This window comes from Geotrypetes seraphini, chromosome 11 (genome assembly GCF_902459505.1).
Source record: "Geotrypetes seraphini chromosome 11, aGeoSer1.1, whole genome shotgun sequence".
Classification (NCBI taxonomy): domain Eukaryota; kingdom Metazoa; phylum Chordata; class Amphibia; order Gymnophiona; family Dermophiidae; genus Geotrypetes; species Geotrypetes seraphini.
In genome coordinates this window covers 88,647,245-88,666,389 of record NC_047094.1, presented here as the reverse complement: position 1 = coordinate 88,666,389, position 19,145 = coordinate 88,647,245, and the positions used below count along the sequence as shown (strand labels likewise).

General features: G+C 41.7%; 1 protein-coding gene across 2 annotated transcripts in view; it reads left to right on the top strand.

Annotated features, from left to right (window-relative positions):
- Positions 1-19,145, top strand: part of SLC17A9 (solute carrier family 17 member 9) — a 122,891-nt gene that overhangs the window by 10,274 nt on the left and 93,472 nt on the right. Inside the window, exons 2-3 of one of the 2 annotated variants that reach the window (XM_033962677.1) lie at positions 15,464-15,558; positions 16,145-16,284. In XM_033962677.1, coding sequence (XP_033818568.1) covers positions 15,464-15,558; positions 16,145-16,284 — 235 coding nt within the window. Of the gene's footprint in view, positions 1-15,463; positions 15,662-16,144; positions 16,285-19,145 lie in introns of both variants that reach the window. The other variant, XM_033962676.1, reaches the window with a different exon arrangement.

The following is a 19,145-nucleotide window of genomic DNA, read 5'->3' as shown; positions in this document are numbered from 1 at the left end:
AATTTAGGTAATAATTAGCAATGTATAAAAATATTTTATTTTTATTTGCTTATAATGTCATTTGAAAGCTGCTTGATATTAATACAACTTTAATTTAATTCTTTACAGTGTGTGTGTGTGGGGGTGGGAATGGGACAACACCTACATCAACAGTAAAGTTAGAATAGGGTCATTAAATCCAGTGGCGTACCTAGTATATATGACAGCCAGTGCTGATCATTTTTTAAAAACCCCATCCTCTATATAAAAAATATATTTTTAGTAATAATCCATGAGTCACACAACAAGGGTGCAGCTAGGAAAAGGCAGCATCTTAAACACTGCAGTGAGCACTAGAACACCAATAAATGCATTGTAAAACTAAACAAGCCAGATCCTGCACAGTCAATTGATCCTGTATAGTTGATGCTAACAGAAAGCCAATATGGAATAATCACAAACTAAAAATAGAACTATGTAGACAAAAGTTAAACTGAACCAAGAAACCAGACTCTGCATACAATGCAACACCACAGAAACAATCCTCTAATACTGTGCAAAATATAAAGACAGTAGATGTAAATTTGAAAAAAAAACCTGCTACATAACAATCACCACTTTACAAATTAAAAAGAGTAATAAAACAAATAGAGAAATAAGAAAATACCATTTTATTGGACTAATCCATTTTTCAATTAGCTTTCAGAGGCCAAATCTTTCTTCAAGACAGTACAGCAGGGGTGCCCACACTTTTTTGGCTTGCGAGCCACTTTTTAAAATGACCAAGTCAAAATGATCTACCAACAATAAAATTTTAAAAAACACAAAGCACACTATGCAGAGAAAATGTTAATTATCATTTGTATTTGGTTTTTTTTTTTCAGATGTCAGTATCAACTATATAAAAATAGACAAATATACCCTCTCCCCTTTTACTAAACCGCAATAGTGGTTTTTAGCGCAGGAAGCTGCGCTGAATGTCCCCACGCTGCTCTTGACGCTCATAGGCTCCCTGCCCTAAAAACCACTTTAGCAATTTAGTAAAAGTGGGCCATAGTGCAAAATATAGACGGCAGATATAAATTCTCAAAACAGGCACATTTTGATAACTAAATTGAAAATAAAATCATTTTTCCTACCTTTTTGTCTGGTGGTTTCATGAGTCTCTTGTTGCACTTCCTTCTTCTGACTGTAAATGCAATATTTCTTTCTTCTGTCTTTCTGCCCCTCCCCTTTTCTTTCTGTTTCTGTTTCTTTCTTTCTCCCCCCTGCCTGTCTTTCTTTCTCTCTCCCCCTGCCCCCCTCTATTTCTGCCTTTCTTTTTCTCTCTCCCCCTGCCCCCTAAACCATTGTGCCGATTTCTCCACTTCCCCGATTCTTTCTCTACCCCCTAAGCCACCACGACGATTTCTCCCTGCTGCTTCCCTGAGCCAGGCCAGGCACATACAAGCGCCGAACTCACAAGACTTCACCTCCGACGTCAATTCTGACGTCGGAGAGGAAGTTCCAGGCCAGCCAGGAAGCAATTGGCTGGCCCAGAACTTCCTCTCTGAAGTCAGAATTTATGTCAGAGGTGAAGTCTTGTGAGTCCAGTGCTTGTACGCGCCTGGCCTGGCTCGGGGAGGCAGGAAGAAAAAGATCGCAAAGGCAACGCAATCGACTCTGCGATCTACTGGTCAATCGTGATGGACCATTTGAGCACCCCTGCAGTACAGTATACTGCTGTTATGATATCCTGTCCTGACCTGAGGAAAGGGGTTTAGTCCCCAAAGAAATTGCCTTATTTCCATTTCCTATTTATAAACTTTAATCAATACAGTTACAATACTACTTGATTCTACGTAAAGGAACAACAAAAAATTTTTTTTCTACCTTTTGTCGTTTCTGCTTTAATCATCTTCTCTTCGCTCTCTTCTTTCTATTCAGTGTTTGTCCTCGCCTCCTTCCATGCAACATCTGTCTTTTCTCTTTGTCCCTTCCACCCAGCCTCTGCCCTCTCTCTCTCTCTCTACCACTTCCATCTACTGTCCACCCTCTCTCTGCCCCTTGCATCCACTATCCACCCTCTCTGCCCTTTCCATCCAGTGTCCGCCCTATCACTGTTCCATATGGCATCTTCCCTCTTTCTATGTCCCTTCAATAAACTGTATATCCTGTGCCCTTTCTCTCCTTTTGTACATGATTCCTTTCAGCTTCACCCCCTCCCCTATGTTCTGGCATCTCTCTCTTCTCCTTTCCTTCCTTCCTTACCACTCCGCCCCATGATCTGGTATCTCTTTCTCCTTCCCTTCTCTCCCCCCTTGCCCTTGCATCTCGCTCCTCTTTCTTCCTCTCCCTCCTTCTCTGGCACTCCTCTCCTTTCTTTCCCTCTGGTATAGCATTTTGTCTCCTTTAGTTTCCCTTCCTTCCCCCATGCCCTGGCATCTCTCTCCTCTCTCTCCCCCTCCCACTCCATTATCTGGCATCTCTTCTCCTTCTTTCAACCTGGTCTGTCATCTGCCTCCTCCCCTCCCCCATATTCCCTGACATCTATCACCCCCTCCATGATCTGGTAGCTCATTTCCCCCTCCCACTTGGCATCTCTTTCCTCTCATCTCCATTCCCTGGTCTTCCTTCTCCCCTCTCTCTCCCCAATTGGGTGCTGCTACAGCAGCAGCACTTCTCTTCCCCTACCCCCTCCCCAATTGGGTGCAGCAGCAGCAGCACTTCTCTTCCCCTCTCCAATTGGATGCAGCAGCAGCATTTCTCTCCCCCCCCAATTGGGTGCAGCAGCTTTTCTCTTCCCCCTCCCCCCCAAAAAAAAATTGGGTGCAGCAGCCGGAACATTTCTTTTCCACTCCCCCTAAAAATGGGTGCAGCAGCAGAGCATTTCTTTTCCTCCTCCCCTCCTCCATTCGGTGTAGCAGCAGCATTTCTCTTCCAATCCCTCCCAGCTCACACACCCATCGGCAGAGTCGCTAGACAAGTTCCTATCTTCCATAGGTCAGCGACGGAGGGAAGCTTATAACTTGATTACATTACATTACATTAGTGACTTATATTCCGCCTGTACCTTGCAGTTCTAAGCGGATTACAGTGTAAGATAGCTGGACATTTCCAGGAAGTAACAAACAACAGTATAAGATAGCTGGACATTGCCAGGTAGTTGCCATTTAGGGGATGATTACACAGTAGATGCAGGGGACGCTTATATAGTGGATGCAAGGGAATTACAGATTAGGGGCATTGAATAGTAAGGTAAGGGGGAGAGTTTAGGATCACTAGAAGGGATGAAGAGGTTTAGGGTTGGTTTCTTGAAAGGGTCAAAGGGGGGAAAAGGTAGAAGGGATGAGGTTAGCTGGTAGTTTGTGTGGAGGGCAGAAGAAGCGGGGGGGGATAAGAAGGTTGTATAGTTTTTTTGAAAAGCAGAGTTTTGATTTCTTTTCGGAATGATTTAAAGTCACTAGTAGTTGTCAGCAGGTTGAGGATGGAGGGGTCCAGCTTCACTGCCTGCGTCGCTAGGAGGCCATCGTACATTTTTTTACACTGAGTTCCCTTAAGTGGTGGTTAGGAGAATAGGGTCTGGGTTCTTCTTGGTCTGGATATGCTGTTATGATTTAGCCGGTTGTTGAGATAGGTGGGTGCAGTTCCGTTTGTTGCTTTGAATAAGAGACAGTAGAATTTGAATTGGATTCTAGCTCGTATCGGTAGCCAGTGTGAATCTAGGTAGGCATTGGTGATATGGTCAAATTTTGAGAGTGAATATATCAGCCTGAGGGCTGCGTTTTGAATGGTCTGTAGTTGGTTTATCAAGATTGTGGGGCAAGGAAGTTAGAGGATATTGCAATAGTCCACTAGTCCTAGGACAAGAGATTGGACTATGATCCTGTAGTGATCTTTTTCAAAGAATTTTCTTATTTTTCGTAAGTTGCGCATGGTGAAAAATGCTTTTTGAGTGGTTTTGTTGATTTGGATCTGCATTGTGCAGCATCTATCTATCGACACTCCAAGGATTTTGAGAGAGGGCTGTATGGGGTATTTGGTGGCGTTTATCTGTAATGGATGGGGTTTTGTCCTTTTCAAGTAGTAGGAATTTTGTTTTGTCCGAGTTTAATTTCAGTTTGTGGTCTAGCATCCATTCTTCCACTGCTTCCAGTGTTGTTTTTAGGTTGCCTAACGAGGTGGGATGTCGAAGGGGAGTAATATGGTTATATCATCCGCGTTGCTGAAAGATGTTATGTTTAGGATATCTAGGGTGATGCCAAGGGATGATAAGAAGAGGTTGAAAAGCATAGGTGACAACGGTGAACCTTGTGGGACTCCACAGGGGTTAGACCATGGGTCCGATTTGTGGTCATTTGACTTGACTCTGTAGGTTCTTGTTTTTAAGAATTCTTGGAACCAGTTGTATACTACTCCTGAGATCCCTTTGGCGTCAAGTATCTGAAGCAGTATGGTGTGGTCAACCAGGTTGAATGCCGCTGAGAGATCGAGTTGAATTAGCAACATTCTTCTTCCTTTACTAAGGTGCTGTCTAGCTGTATCTAGTAGCGTTGCTGATAATGTCTCTGTGCTATAACTGGATCTGAATCCTGATTGAGAGGGGTGAAGTATATTGTGGTGTTCTAGGTAGTTGGTGAGGTATTGTGCTACTAGTCCTTTTATTATTTTAACGTATAGTGGGATTGAAGCGATGGGTCTGTAGTTAGAGGGGGTGTCTATTGGGCCTTTGAGATCTTTCAATAGAGGGGTGATTATAATTTCACCTAGTTCAGGTGGGAATTGACCTTCCGTGAGTGTGGTTTGAATCCATTGCATGAGGTTGGCTCTGAATTTGGGAGTGGCATTTGTTAGGAGATATGAGGGACAGTTATTCAAGTCACATGATGCTTTGCTATATTTTTTGTAGAGGCGGTCCATGTCAGACCATTGAACTAGTGGGAAGGTGGTCCAGGTGCTATGGGTTCTTCTGTTGTAGATTTTATTATGATCTCGTCGAGGTGTATTGATGAGTTGTTGAAGGTGAATCTGATTGTGGTGATTTTGCTTTTGTAGTGGTCAGCTAGTTGGGAGGCTGTTGGTGGGTGGTTTCCTTGGGTGGCTAAGAGAAGTTTGGTATCAGTGAGGTTCTTTACAAGTTTGAAGAGCATTTTAGTGTCTGAGGTTGCTGTGCCAACTAGTTTGGAGTGGCAGGTCCTGGCAGCGAGGAAGGCCCGAAGCAAGTTGTAAGCTTCCCTCTGTTGTTGACCTGTCTCCTGCCTTAGCCCGTAGAGAACTCATGCTTCAGGGCTCTAAGGTGTGCGTGCCGGCTTCCCTTCTCTTCTCTCCCCCCCCGGGACGAAACTTCCGGTTTCGGAGGGAAGAGAAGGGAAGCCGGCACGCACACCTTAGAGTCCCAAAGCATGAGTTCGCATCTCCAAGCTGGTGAGAGGTGTTTTTTTTTTTTTTTTTTTTTTATGTTGAGCAGCGGCGGCGGCAGCAGCAGGATTCACAATAGATGACAGCCAGGCGGTCATCTAAATTAGCCGGGCGGAGCACCTGGCTAAAAGGCCCTGGGGTGAACACTGATCTACTTGTGTACTGCATTGTTAATGAAAGGTCACTTGGACACACAAAGTCAGAGGCGTAAAGAAGTACAAGAGGTTTATTTTCAGCATGCCGGACTCTAGTGCAGTGAACAGCCTGCTTACTAGAGTGTTAGAATCAGGAAATGCACGGACTTTTATGCCCTTTTCACTAAACATATGCAAACTAATACATGCAAAAACTACAACTTCTCATATGTTACTTCTATAACTTTTCTACAATTATTATTGGTCCTAAGCCAGCACTTATGATAGGTTCAGGGATACAACTTATAGTCTTATAGGGAACTAGCTCATTTCTCTGCTTATCTAAATCTTACAGTTCTAAATGTTACATGTACAGGAGGATAGGGTACATCATGGCTCAAACTCTATTTAGCTTACATTTCAAGCAGATGAGGTCAGTAGATTATACACTGTTTTCAGCTATGTAGGCCAGTGTGACACGAATGTGAAACGGATGGTATGAAAGGATTATTAATATTGAATGACACTGCCTAGGATCCATGATAGCTGTTACAGGGAAACACAAGTACTATGAGAAAGAGCAAGGCCAGGAATTTTCAGCACCTGCTGATAATTATGAGAGCAGGTCATTGTCAGCTCAGACAGGCTAGGAGTTTCTAACACATACTGATTGGTAAACATCCTCCACAAGGAAGGGGATGGGAAATCAGCTCATGAGGCAGGCTAGGAGTTTCTAGCTCAATCCACAAGCATTCAGTTAGCTCAATCCACAAGGATAGGGGGATAAATACTGCTTCCCCTAGAAAGAAGAACAGGGACATTTCCACCGCTAATACGCTGTGTGATGACATTTTGTGAGTAAGCCTCCTGATCGTGGTCCCCCGACAGAGTAATGATGTAATAACCGGTAACGTATTAATTCAAACTCTGTACTTAATCAATGATTATGGCTAGAAATATTGTATATATATGTAATAAAACTTAATTTGTATACTATTTTGATTTCCTGGCATTCTGTCAAGTGCGGAAAGTGACTGAAGGTCTAAAGTGAAGCCTTTTTAAATAGTAATACATTAATTGGCGTAGTCGGCAGGATTTCTCTAAAGAAAACCTGAGCGCTCTTGTAATACAGGAATGTTCAGGAAGAGAGAGAAATCCTCAAAAGAACCTAGAGGTGCCCGGCTGGACCGAGGCACCGTATAATTTAATAGCACAAGAACTAGCCAATAATCATGGATTAACAGAGTCATGGGAAAAGGTTCTGGGAAGGGCAGAACCACTTGATCTTGTACAAGTTTAGAAATATGCCCCGATAAATCGGGTGATGTAGTTTAGAAAAAATGCCCCGATAAATCGGGTGATGTAGTTTAGAAAAATGCCCCGATAAATCGGGTGATGTAGTTTAGAGAAATAAAAATGCCCCGATAAATCGGGTGATGTAGTTGCTCTGGGTTCTGGGAAGGGCAGAACCACTTGATCTTGTACAAGCTTTAGAAAAATGCCCCGATAAATCGGGTGATGTAGTTTAGAAAAATGCCCCGATAAATCGGGTGATGTAGTTGCTCTGGGTTCTGGGAAGGGCAGAACCACTTGATCTTGTACAAGTTTAGAAAAATGCCCCGATAAATCGGGTGATGTAGTTTAGAAAAATGCCCCGATAAATCGGGTGATGAAGTTTAGAAAAATGCCCCGATAAATCGGGTGATGTAGTTGCTTTGGCTCGAAGGAACTGGGTATTAACTTCTGCATACCGTATAGTGCACATGCGGTAAAGAGGCGTTGTCTTATGCTGGAATGTAGTGGTAAACTTTGAAGAGATAAGTTAGATCACTATCAAAAGATAGCTGAGGAATCTGCAGTTCATATTGCTGCCACAAAATATAAGAAAAGGCGCGGTCGAGTAAATAGGATGTTGGAGTAAAAGTTCCTTTGTTTGAAAGAGCAAACTGCAAAGGGAGGGATTTTCACCCCCACCTTTTTCCTCCTTCGATGCTATCATGTGAGCTTGACGGCGGGCTTTTTGAGTTTCTCCTTTGTTCACTACTAGGCAGAGGGGAGGGGGAAGGGGGAAGAAAAAGGAGAGAGACAGCATGGAGTCTGTCTGCAATTCTACGAATGTTGCAAAAACAGGTATCGATATTTAAAATATGCTTAAATATTAACAAATTATGGATTTAAATGTAGGAACTTGTAATGAAATTAATAATGTAAGCAAGGAACCAAAGGGTTTAAGGATAAAACTTTACCAGCCTTATGCTAATTGGAGTTCCGATCAGCCAATATAAGGTACTTGAAGTTAATTGAAAGTTGTTTTGCTGTTCAGGAAACAAAGTTGCGTATGTTGATTTAAGTTTGAAAGAGTTTCTGCAGGGTAGATCTATGCTGTTAAGAACAATGGAGGTAATTTAGGAGCTGTTTGCCTGATGTAGCCTGAATTTTTTTTTCTTCTCCTTGTTTCTTTATATTTTTAAGATCAGAAGGGATTGGAAAGTGATATTTAAAAGAGATGGTTAAAAGCAGGGAGATAGTCTGTAGAATGAACGTACAAGAATGTGGAAGAAAGCTTTGTGAGACGTGTTAAGGAAGGATGTGCCTTTTGTTGTAATGACAAGCAGGGACTAATTGTCAGCTCTGCTTGTAGACTGGCCGCGGACTTTTCAGCAGTTCGTTTGATACACAGACAAATTGTCTGAAATAAGGTTTCCAGTTTGTTTGGGGAACGTACCGAAACAAAATGAAAAAGGGTAGGAATACATTTGTGTAATTATTAAAACAGACAGTCAGAAAGGCATATATTTAAGAAACAAAACAAATTATAATGAAAAAGAAGGAGAGAAGCAGCCCTGCCGGACTCCTATCACTTTCCTGTGGACTCAATTTTGGAGATGCAGGATAAGGGAAAGAAGTCAGACTCTAAATTCAGCTTGAGGTACAGATAGAGCAAGATAGTAAATTACATGAGTTTGACATATTGACATACAAACTAAGAAAGGGCAGTTGGATTTATTAATTGACCATATGAAAAAGAAGGGATGGGAAATAAATCCAACAAAAATACAAGGACCGGCAACGTCGGTAAAATTTTTAGGAATTCAGTGGAATAGAGGATATGGGGAAATCATTGAGAAAGCAAAACGAAAAATATTAGATTTTCCCACTCCAAACAAAGTACAAGGTAACTCGTAAAAAATATGAGTTTATGTGGGGAGAAGAACAGCAGGTTGCTTTTGGAAATGCTAAACTAGCCATACAGACAGCTGTAGAACTGTGGGGTAAAGAATTGTGGCAAGACATAGAAAAAATTGTACAAGAGACAATAGTGTCAGTATTTCATGTAGATGCACATATGCCTGTTGATTCAATGGAACGATTGTTTAATTCCCAAGCAGATGCTGCAGCTACCATTTCTGTAATAACTACTAATGAAATTCCTAAGGTGGAAGAATGGTTGGAAGGTACAGCCATTTGGACACATCAGAAAAGTGGACATCTTGGAGAAAAAGCTACTTACAGGTGGGCTCAGGAACGAGGGATTCCTTTGACAATAGATGTGATCAAACATGTGATCGGAAAATGTTCGGTGTGTCAACATATCAAGAACGGGAAGTACCACATAAGGTAATGGGGCACATAGGCATGGGGTGATTTGCCAGCCCAGATTTGGCAAATGGATTTCATAGGACCGTTACCCGAAAGTCGTAAATGTAAATATATGTGTACTGCTGTAGATTATTATTAGCATTCCCTTGTGCTTCTGCGTCACAATGGAGCACTCTAAGGACTTTAGATGGTATGCCCTTACAAATACAAACTGATAATGGACGGGAGGGCAGATAAAAGAATATGCTAAGGAAAATAATATTGAATGGGTATATCACATGCCCTATTATCCCCAGGCAGCGGGATTAATTGAATGGATGAATGGACTTTTGAAAGAGGCCCTTAAAAAACTAACTACAGATGACAAATATGGGCAGTGGAGGGATAATGTAACCCCCAATTTGACGATTGGGAAACTGTCCATAGCCAAAATCTGGATTAGCAATCCTAAAGGACCTCCGGAACCAGCGGAGGTGATTGCAATCGGGAAAGATAAGGCTCTCCTTGTAATGAAACCGGGAGTGGAAAAATGGGAATATGTCCCTCAGGAGAAATGTTATTTGAGAGAGTAATAATGTTTTCTAAAACTTGCAGATATACGTGTGCCTTGGAATCCTTGGAATATGGTATGGGGTAAGAGGCGCTGCCCCCGGGCGACGTGTTACAATTAAAGAAGGGGTCGTTACGTCATGGAGATGGAAGCATCCTTCAATGAATCGGAAGCAAGATAACTTCACTTACAGTGCTAAATTACAATCAATAATATATGAACCATGTTTATGTGTGTGAATGGACTATATTATTGAGATAGCACCACGCGTAATATGTGTGGTGACTAATGAGCCAGTAATACCAAAAATGATAGTACCCTTTGCAGGATGCTTACACAATATGTCAGAATCAAACTTATGTTTTAACACCTGATATAGGATTTAGAACAAATGTATTCTGGGAGAACAACTTTTCCGTTCCAAATTGGGATTTAAAGTTGGGAAAGTTAAAAGCTATAATACTAGGATCCCGTATGATAAATCAGTCCATAAGGAATTTGAACAAAAGCATAATAGAGCACCAGATTAATTATACTAACCATAATAGTACTTGTTCTGCCCTTGTGGAATTGTTATGTGGTTTATGGACTATGCTGTAAATCAACACGGTCCACGATGGTATCCTATGGCAGTATCACTCAATAAGGACCGAATGTGACACGAATGTGAAACGGATGGTATGAAAGGATTATTAATATTGAATGACACTGCCTAGGATCCATGATAGCTGTTACAGGGAAACACAAGTACTATGAGAAAGAGCAAGGCCAGGAATTTTCAGCACCTGCTGATAATTATGAGAGCAGGTCATTGTCAGCTCAGACAGGCTAGGAGTTTCTAACACATACTGATTGGTAAACATCCTCCACAAGGAAGGGGATGGGAAGGCAAGCTAGGAGTTTCTAGCTCAATCCACAAGCATTCAGTTAGCTCAATACATAAGGGGGGGATGTGTAGTCAGATTGGTAAACATCCTCCACAAGGAAGGGGATGGGAAATCAGCTCATGAGGCAGGCTAGGAGTTTCTAGCTCAATCCACAAGCATTCAGTTAGCTTAATCCACAAGGATAGGGGGATAAATACTGCTTCCCCTAGAAAGAAGAACAGGGACATTTCCACCGCTAATACGCTGTGTGATGACATTTTGTGAGTAAGCCTCCTGATCGTGGTCCCCCGACAGAGTAATGATGTAATAACCGGTAACGTATTAATTCAAACTCTGTACTTAATCAATGATTATGGCTAGAAATATTGTATATATATGTAATAAAACTTAATTTGTATACTATTTTGATTTCCTGGCATTCTGTCCAGTGCGGAAAGTGACTGAAGGTCTAAAGTGAAGCCTTTTTAAATAGTAATACAGCCAGAGCAATATTTTAAACAACAGTTAACCATTTCATGACCCTACATTAATATTTGGAAAATCAAGAAAGAATTTTTTAAAAAACCCAAAAAACCTGAAAGATTACAGTGACTAGTGCAAATTAAAAAATCAATAAGAACATAAGAATAACCTTACTGGGTCAGAGCAATAGTCCATCTAGCCCAGTAGCCCATTTTCACGGTGGCCAATCCAGGTTACTAGTACCTGGTAAAAACCCAGATAGTAGCAACATTCCATGAGACCGATCCAGGGCAAGCAGTGGCTTCCTCCATGTGTGTCTCAATAGCAGAATATGGACTTTTCCTCAGGGACATTGTCCAAAGCTTTCTTAAAACCAGCTATGTTAACCCAAAAGAGATGGGGATGGGTGCAAATGTGGATCCCTGCTGGTCCAGGTAAGACATCAAGGGGGCCACTGGCTTCTCGTCCTGTGATTCAGTTCTCATTGAGGGTTGTATCCATTATATACCCCTCAGGATCTTGTAAACTTAATCATCTCTCTCCTCAGTTGTCTCTTCCAAGCTCAGCAGCCCTAAGCTATTCACAAGAAAACAAAAAGCACAGGGACAAGAAGTCATTTCAGCTTTGTAACCAGTAATAAAGTGCAATCTCTAAACTGGTCTGCAGTGAACCTTAACTTCAGATCATTCTGAAGTAAAATACCACAGACACAGACTTTAGGGGCATAATCCTCCTAGCACAGTGACAGCATTACTGCAAATATCAAGACGAGCATGTTAATAAGTATTGAACATTTCAAGAATCACAGCAGTTACCTAGCAGGTTAAGAATGACATGACAATTACAAAGCTACTCATCCATCGAACCCTACATAGGCAAGAGATAAACACCACTGTAGGGCCAATAGGCTAGATTAAATTGTGGCTTATTCATGTAGAAGCTGATTCATTGTTATAGTCAAAGAATAGGGAAAAGCCTTAGGAAATCACACCCTTGATGTATGTAGGACCATTCTGATGTATGAATATAACAACCTTGTGCAATAGTATCAAGACGTGGCACCAACTGAAATTTCATCATAATGTTGCTATACTAGTTCATGCTTGCCCTGAAGGTGTTTGCTAAGGCTCTTCTGACCTTTATCTATATCCTATTTTACAGGGCTGATCCTAACATTATTAGAATAGGTATTTAGCTTCAAATTAAACAATGGCTTTATAAGAACATAAGAATTGCCAGGACATACCAAAGGTCCATCAAGCCCAGTATCCTGTTTCCAACAGTGGCCAACCCAGGTCATAGGTACCTGGCAAGATCCTAAGGAGTAAAACAGATTTTATGCTGCTTATCCTAGGAATAAGCAGTGGATTTCCCTAAGCCATCTTAATAATGGCCTGTGGACTTTTCTTATAGGAAATTATCTAAACCTTTTTTTTAAATCCTGGTATGCTGATTTTGCTACATTCTCCAGCAACGAATTCCAGAGTTTAATTACACGTTATTATAATGTCTGGCACCTGATGTCACATCAAATTTAGCAGTGCTGCTAGAGAAGTTAAATTATATTAGCAAATGTAACCTGCTGTTTAATTTGTTTATGAAATCATTTTTTAGTTATAGCAATTTTCAATATGCATCAAGAATTACACTTGTACAGAAAAGGAAATGTGATCAGGAAATAAACACATATCCCTATGTAAGAGAAGAAACAAAATATTCTCACTTTTTACCATATTGGGAGGGATCAGAGTTTAAGCAATTTACAAAAAAAAATAAAAAAATACATACATACAGTATAATGCATAAGGCACACACCATGCTCTGAACATATAGAAAGCTTATTAACATACATAAGACTAAGCTGCTTAACCAGTTACAGAAGGAGGAGGAAGAAGAGTAAAACGTTGTCTCCAAGATATACTGTAAAACTTGTTATACGAGTAGGTTCAAAGAAGACATAAGGCACCAACTGATACTTGAAAGCTTTATAAGGAATAATGCTATCAACTGAAGAACTCCAGACTTCAATAAAAGGAATTCTTTCCTCATTTTTCATATAACATCAGATAAAATGAATATTCATTTTCAAATTGAGAAAAGATTTACCACAATGTTTAACACAACTTCAAATACAATTCTTCAAATACAAGGTAATTCTGAGTCTGAACATTTTAGAATGTCAGAAACATCCAAAAGTGGCCGTCTCCACAGGTGTATCAGTCTGTAAATGCTGGCTTTGTTTCTTTTCAATTGGCAGATAGTATACTGAAACTACCAGTGGTAACAATTCAGATGACACCTGGAGGACTTCAGATGTATCTCTCTTAAACTTCTCTCATGCTGAAACATGAGGACATTTAAGGAAATTAAAAAATCTTAAACTCACTGCTCAAATCTTATTTTCCAAATTTCCTACTTTCATCCAAATATTCATTGAGTCCTTTATAAGAGCAGATTGTTGGGCATTAACCAGATCAAGATGTTTCTCAACCTGGTCAACTTTAGTTGAAATATGTGTTAAATCCAGAGTACATTTATCAACTTGCTCTCAATCCTCTTCATTTCTTGGGCCAGAATATTAATATGAGGACTAAGGAGCTTACCAAATTAATTCAGTGTGTCCCAAATGAATTCAAATGTGTTCATCTGTAGACTGCAGAAAGGACATACTTGGCTCAACAACTGCCATATTTCCTCCTACACTGGGTTCAGAAGTGCCAACACAAGCTTAGCTTGCACAGTGCTTCATGGCTTTCTGAAGAGCCCCACATTGATTTTGCTTCCTCTAGCTGACTGAAACTTGGCTATTCTGGTTGAATCTATCAAAAAGCAGCTGAGGAGGTAGGTGCCGAAATCCAGGGTCAACAAGTTATCTTGCACTGGAGAGAATCCCATAGCTCCTGCTTCCGTGGAACTCTCAAGCAGGCATTTCACTCCCAAATACAGCTCTCTTGTTCGCCTTACAGATGAATCAATCAGTCCTGTTGAAGGCATAAAAACCCTGGGCTTGGACGGATTGACTCGGGTTTTCCCTCGGCATTTCACTATAGGAAAATGTCAACAAAGAAATGCAATGAACTTAGGTCAGACTCATGAAATAATTATAATGTTAGAATAAATTATAGAAAAATAGGGACCTCAAGTGGTCTAGCTGATCTCCCTGCTTCCAGGCAGGAACAATCAGTGCCATTTGAGAGAAGAGGGATCTGCTTGCTGCTCTGCTAGGATTTCCCATAATATCTGCAGCTGTCATAGAGCTTGGTATGTATTGTTTCTTTCACATCTTTGGGGGAGGGAGGAGGTCAGTGACTACTCGGGGAGTGTGGTGGGGGTCATGCCTTCATTTATCTAGTGGTCATCTGGTACAGTAGGTACCTTTTGGCCCTTATGTGATTTTAAAACAGGTCTAACTCTGAAAGTCTAAATGACATTCTGGATGTCTTCAAAAAGGTTTAATTATCCCTGCAAGACATCCAAGTCCTAAGGCTGGATAGGACCCCACAGACTCTTCTACTACTGGGCTTCCATTCTCTGCTGCACCAGTGCCCCCTATCAGGACTGGTCAACCTAGCTACTCTACTCCACTGCACCGTGCCACCTAGCAGTACTGGTCAGCAGTGGCCTCCAGGGCTTCCTCCTCCTCCTATCATTTTCAGTGATAGCATTATGACTATGTAACTAATTACCAAAGAATATTAAGATACAGCCTAATTTTCTTGAGTTTTCTCACAATGTGAAAACAATGCTCCAGTGTTTCACCAAGCCAGAAATGAACTGGACATATGTTAAGGATTTTTTTCCTGGAGTTTGGACCTGATTATAAAAGTGGGGGAGGGGGGATTGGTTTGATATACTGCCTTTATGTGATACAATCAAAGTAGTATACATATTTTATTTGGGTACTTTCTCTGTTACTAGTAGAATCACAATCTTAAGTTTTTGTATGTGGAGCAATGGAGGGTTAAGGACCCTTTTTATCAAATCGTGGTCAATTCAGTTCATACGAGTGTCAGCTTGCGGTAAAAAGCTCTACTCTGTTTTGATAAAAGGGAGCCTAAGTGATTTTTGTAGGAACTATTTGAGTTTGTACATGATTTTTTAAAATTAATTTAATACATTTCAAATTAAATTCACAAGCACAAAGTGACAAGAAATTGTACAGATGAAACACCTTCACTTGAAGAATAAAAAGAAAAAAGTTTGGAGTTCAGTCAAAAGGCAGAATGTGGGTTCCCCCCCCCCATTATGGTGTCATTCCTTAGTGCACAATAATCTCACACAATTTAAAGCCTAAAGAAAATTAGGTGGAAGGTACAGTCTCCTATTATTTATAATGCATCCCATATTTACATATTAATCACCACCTGACTAAAATATTTTAATAGTGGGGCTACTGTAAAAAGTGGTTTATAAATGTAATAAAATTAAATGATTTGTATCTATACATTTTCTAGGTCCGAGGCCCGTGTCTGGACTCTGATGTTACTGTTGGGGACTTGCCTATTGTACTGTACCAGGGTCACTATGCCCATCTGCGCCGTGACCATGAGTGAGCACTTCAGCTGGAACAAGAAGCAATCTGGCATTGCTCTGGGTAGTTTCTTTTGGGGATACTGCCTCACCCAGGTCATCGGGGGACATCTTAGTGACAAGTAATGTAATAGACCTGTTGCTTCCATTATCTTAACAGCATATTACTAGATACAAGCTTGGCTATAGAGCCCTTACCAACATGCACACCTCATTATACCCCCTCTAGCATATGCACAAGTAGACCTCATTTATTTATTTATTTAAAAAATTTATACACCATCTATAACAAGGCAGTTTACAAATAACCATACACACACAAATACCAATACAACACACACAAAAAATATCTGCAGTGCCCCAAACAATCCAGCAAAATACAGTCTCCAAATTATACAGATAACAAAAATGTGGTTGCAAAATTATCAGTCTTCAAATGGCCAGAAAGGCTATTCCACAACTTTGCTCCCACAGTAGCATTGCTGGTTTCTATATTTATGTTATATATAAAGTCCTTTGTATGTGTACTAAGAACTTGATACAATATGGTCTGATGCATTCAGACCTGCTAGTGAATTCACTGGGTGTCTTTTCTTTCTGTCAAGGGTCGGAGGGGAAAAGATTCTTCTTCTTTCAGCATCTGCCGGGGGACTTATTACCACCATTACACCACTTGTTACTCATATGACCTCGGTGCCACTCCTCTTCCTCACTAGCCTCCGCTTTCTCATGGGTCTCGTGCAAGGTGAGATGATTTGTGGATTTTTGTTTGATTTCAGTCCCAGTGATGGTTTAGGCTCAGATTACCCTTACTCCTGCAGAATCCCAACAAAGGTGGTGGTGGTGCGGTTAATTCTGCAGTGATTGTCACACCCTTGAAAAATGTATGGCTGTGACACATTAATTCTGCTATTCATGGGTGTGAAGTCATAAAGATTAAGTGTATGGTATCATCTGATGAGAGTATCGCCCTCATGTGAAGGATGAGGGGGTCTGCAGACTATTGATAAATGTACCAGGTTTCAAGTTTCCAGTTTATTAAGGCTTGATATACTGCTTTTCATTGCCAAAGCAGTTTACAACATTGCATATTTTTAAAAATTTAAAAACAACAGCATTGTAGACAAAAATGTGGACACATTTCGTGGACAACTGCAACACACACAAGAGGGCAAAGGGAAGGGTTATATTGCTAAAATAAAAAGGTGGTAGGAAAGGGAAAAACAAGGGAAGCTGCGTTGTAAGAGATAAGTTCATAATCTGGGTCTCGTATGCTTCATTAAAGAGAGAGGTTTTAAGCATTGATTTGAATTTGGAGAGGTTGGATTCACGCTTAAGAGCAAGTGGAAGTGCATTCCACAGCATTGAAGCTACCACTGAAAATATTGTTTTGCAAGTGGTGTCAAAAAATAATTGCCTAATAAAAGGGAGCTGCAAGAAGAGATTGTTGGGTGGATCGAAGTGGTCTTGATGTTGTATACAGAATTAGAAGTCTATCTAAGAAAGCAGGCAAATGATTGGCAAGTACCTTAAAGATTAGAAATAGTATTTTAAACATTATTCCTGCTGCAAGCTGATTGGTTGCCAGATCCTGATCTGTTCTGATAGGTGAGCTTGTGAGCTGCTCAAAATATCTGCTGGATCACCTGCGAACAGCAACCTGGCCATTCACTTGTGGCACAGTCTTTATTCTCCTTCAGTCATTGCTCTCTCACAGATTTCTCTCTTCCTTGGAGGCATGAGACATATTCTGCATAGAAACATAACATATAACATAACATAACATAACTTTATTCTTCTATACCGCCATAATCAAACAATTTCTAGGCGGTTTACACAAAAGAAGGCTGGACAATCAACGAAATACAATACAAATAATTAAAATACAACAAGTTTCTTAAATAAGTTCAATGTAAAATTTTGTTAACAGTAATATCCACATTTAGGAAATGAATTTGTCAAACAATGCTGACTTAAGTTATTCAGAGTAGTGAGGACACAGAAGGATTGCGAAGACCTGCAGTATGACATAAACATGCTCGAGGAGTGGGCTGCGACATGGCAAATGAGGTTTAATGTGGATAAGTGCAAAGTGATGCATGTCGATAACAAAAATCTTATACATGAATACAGGATGCCCAATGCAGTACTCGGAGAGACCCCCCCCCCCCAGGAAAGAGACTTGGGAATACTTGTAGATAAGTCAATGAAGCTGTCCATGCAATGCACAGTGGTGGCAAAAAGGGCGAACAGAATGCTAGGAATGATTAAGAAGGGGATCACAAACAGATCGGAGAAGGTTATCATGCTGCTGTACCGGGCCATGGTAGGCACCCACCTGGAATACTGCGTCCAGCACTGGTTGTATACATGAAGAAGGACATTTTACTACTCAAAAGGGTCCAGAGAAGAGCGACTAAAATGGTTAAGGGGCTGAAGGAGTTGCCGTACAGTGAGAGACAGTGGCGTACCAAGGGGGGGGGGGGCAGTCCGCCCTGGGTGCACGCCCCAAGGGGGTGCAAAGCCGACCACTCTCCCTATTCTGTCGCTGCTGCTTTCCTTAACCAGCAGCAGCGGCAGTAAACAGAGGTGTCCGTGGGTGCTCACTCCAGTAGTTCTTCAGCTTCTGGCCGGCTCTCCTGCTCAAAGCCATGGGCATCGGCTCCTTGAGCAATCTGCGGTTGCATTGGAAGCATTCCCTCTGATGTCATGACATCAGAGAGAAGGCTTCCGATGCATCCGCGGATCTCATGAGGTGTAGACGCCTGCGGCTTTGAGCAGGGGAACCGGCCAGAAATGCTGGGCAGGGAAGAGAAATGTTGATGCTACACAGGGAAGGGAGGGAGGCATAGAACTGTTGCTGCTGCACAGGGAGGGGGGGTAGAACTGTTGCTGCTGCACAGGGAAGGGGGGCATAGAAATGTTGCTGCTGCACAGGGAAGGGGGAGAGTAGAAATGCTGCACAGGCAAGGGGGGAGACATGCTGCTGCTACGCAGGCAAGGGGGAGAGAAATGCTGCTGCTGCACAGGCAAGGGGGGGAAGAAATGTTGCACAGGCAAGGGGGAGAAATGCTGCACAGGCAAAGAGGGGGGAGAAATGCTGCTGCACAGGGAAGGAAGGGGGTAGAAATGCTGCTGCACAGGGAAGGAGGGCATAGAAATGTTGCTGCACAGGGAAGGGGGGAGAGTAGAAATGCTGCACAGGCAAGGGGGGGAGACATGCTGATGCTACACAGGCAAGGGGGAAAAATGCTGCACAGGCAAGAGGGAGAGAAATGCTGCTGCTGCACAGGCAAGGGGAGGAAGAAATGCTGCACAGGCAAGGGGGGTAGAAATGCTGCACAGGCATGTTGGGGGGGAGAAGTTCTGCACAGGCAAGGGGGGGAGAAATGCTGCACAGGCAAGGAGGAGAGAAATGCTGCTGCTGCACAGGGAAGGGGAGAGAAATGCTGCTGCACAGGGAAGAGGGGGGGAGAGAAATGCTGCTGCAGCAGCACCCAATTGGGGAGAGAGAGGGAAGAAGGGAGAAGGAAGTCAAGGGATAGGAACCAGAGATGCCAAGTCCATGGGAGGGATTGAAAGGAAAAAAGGAAAGGAGATACCAGA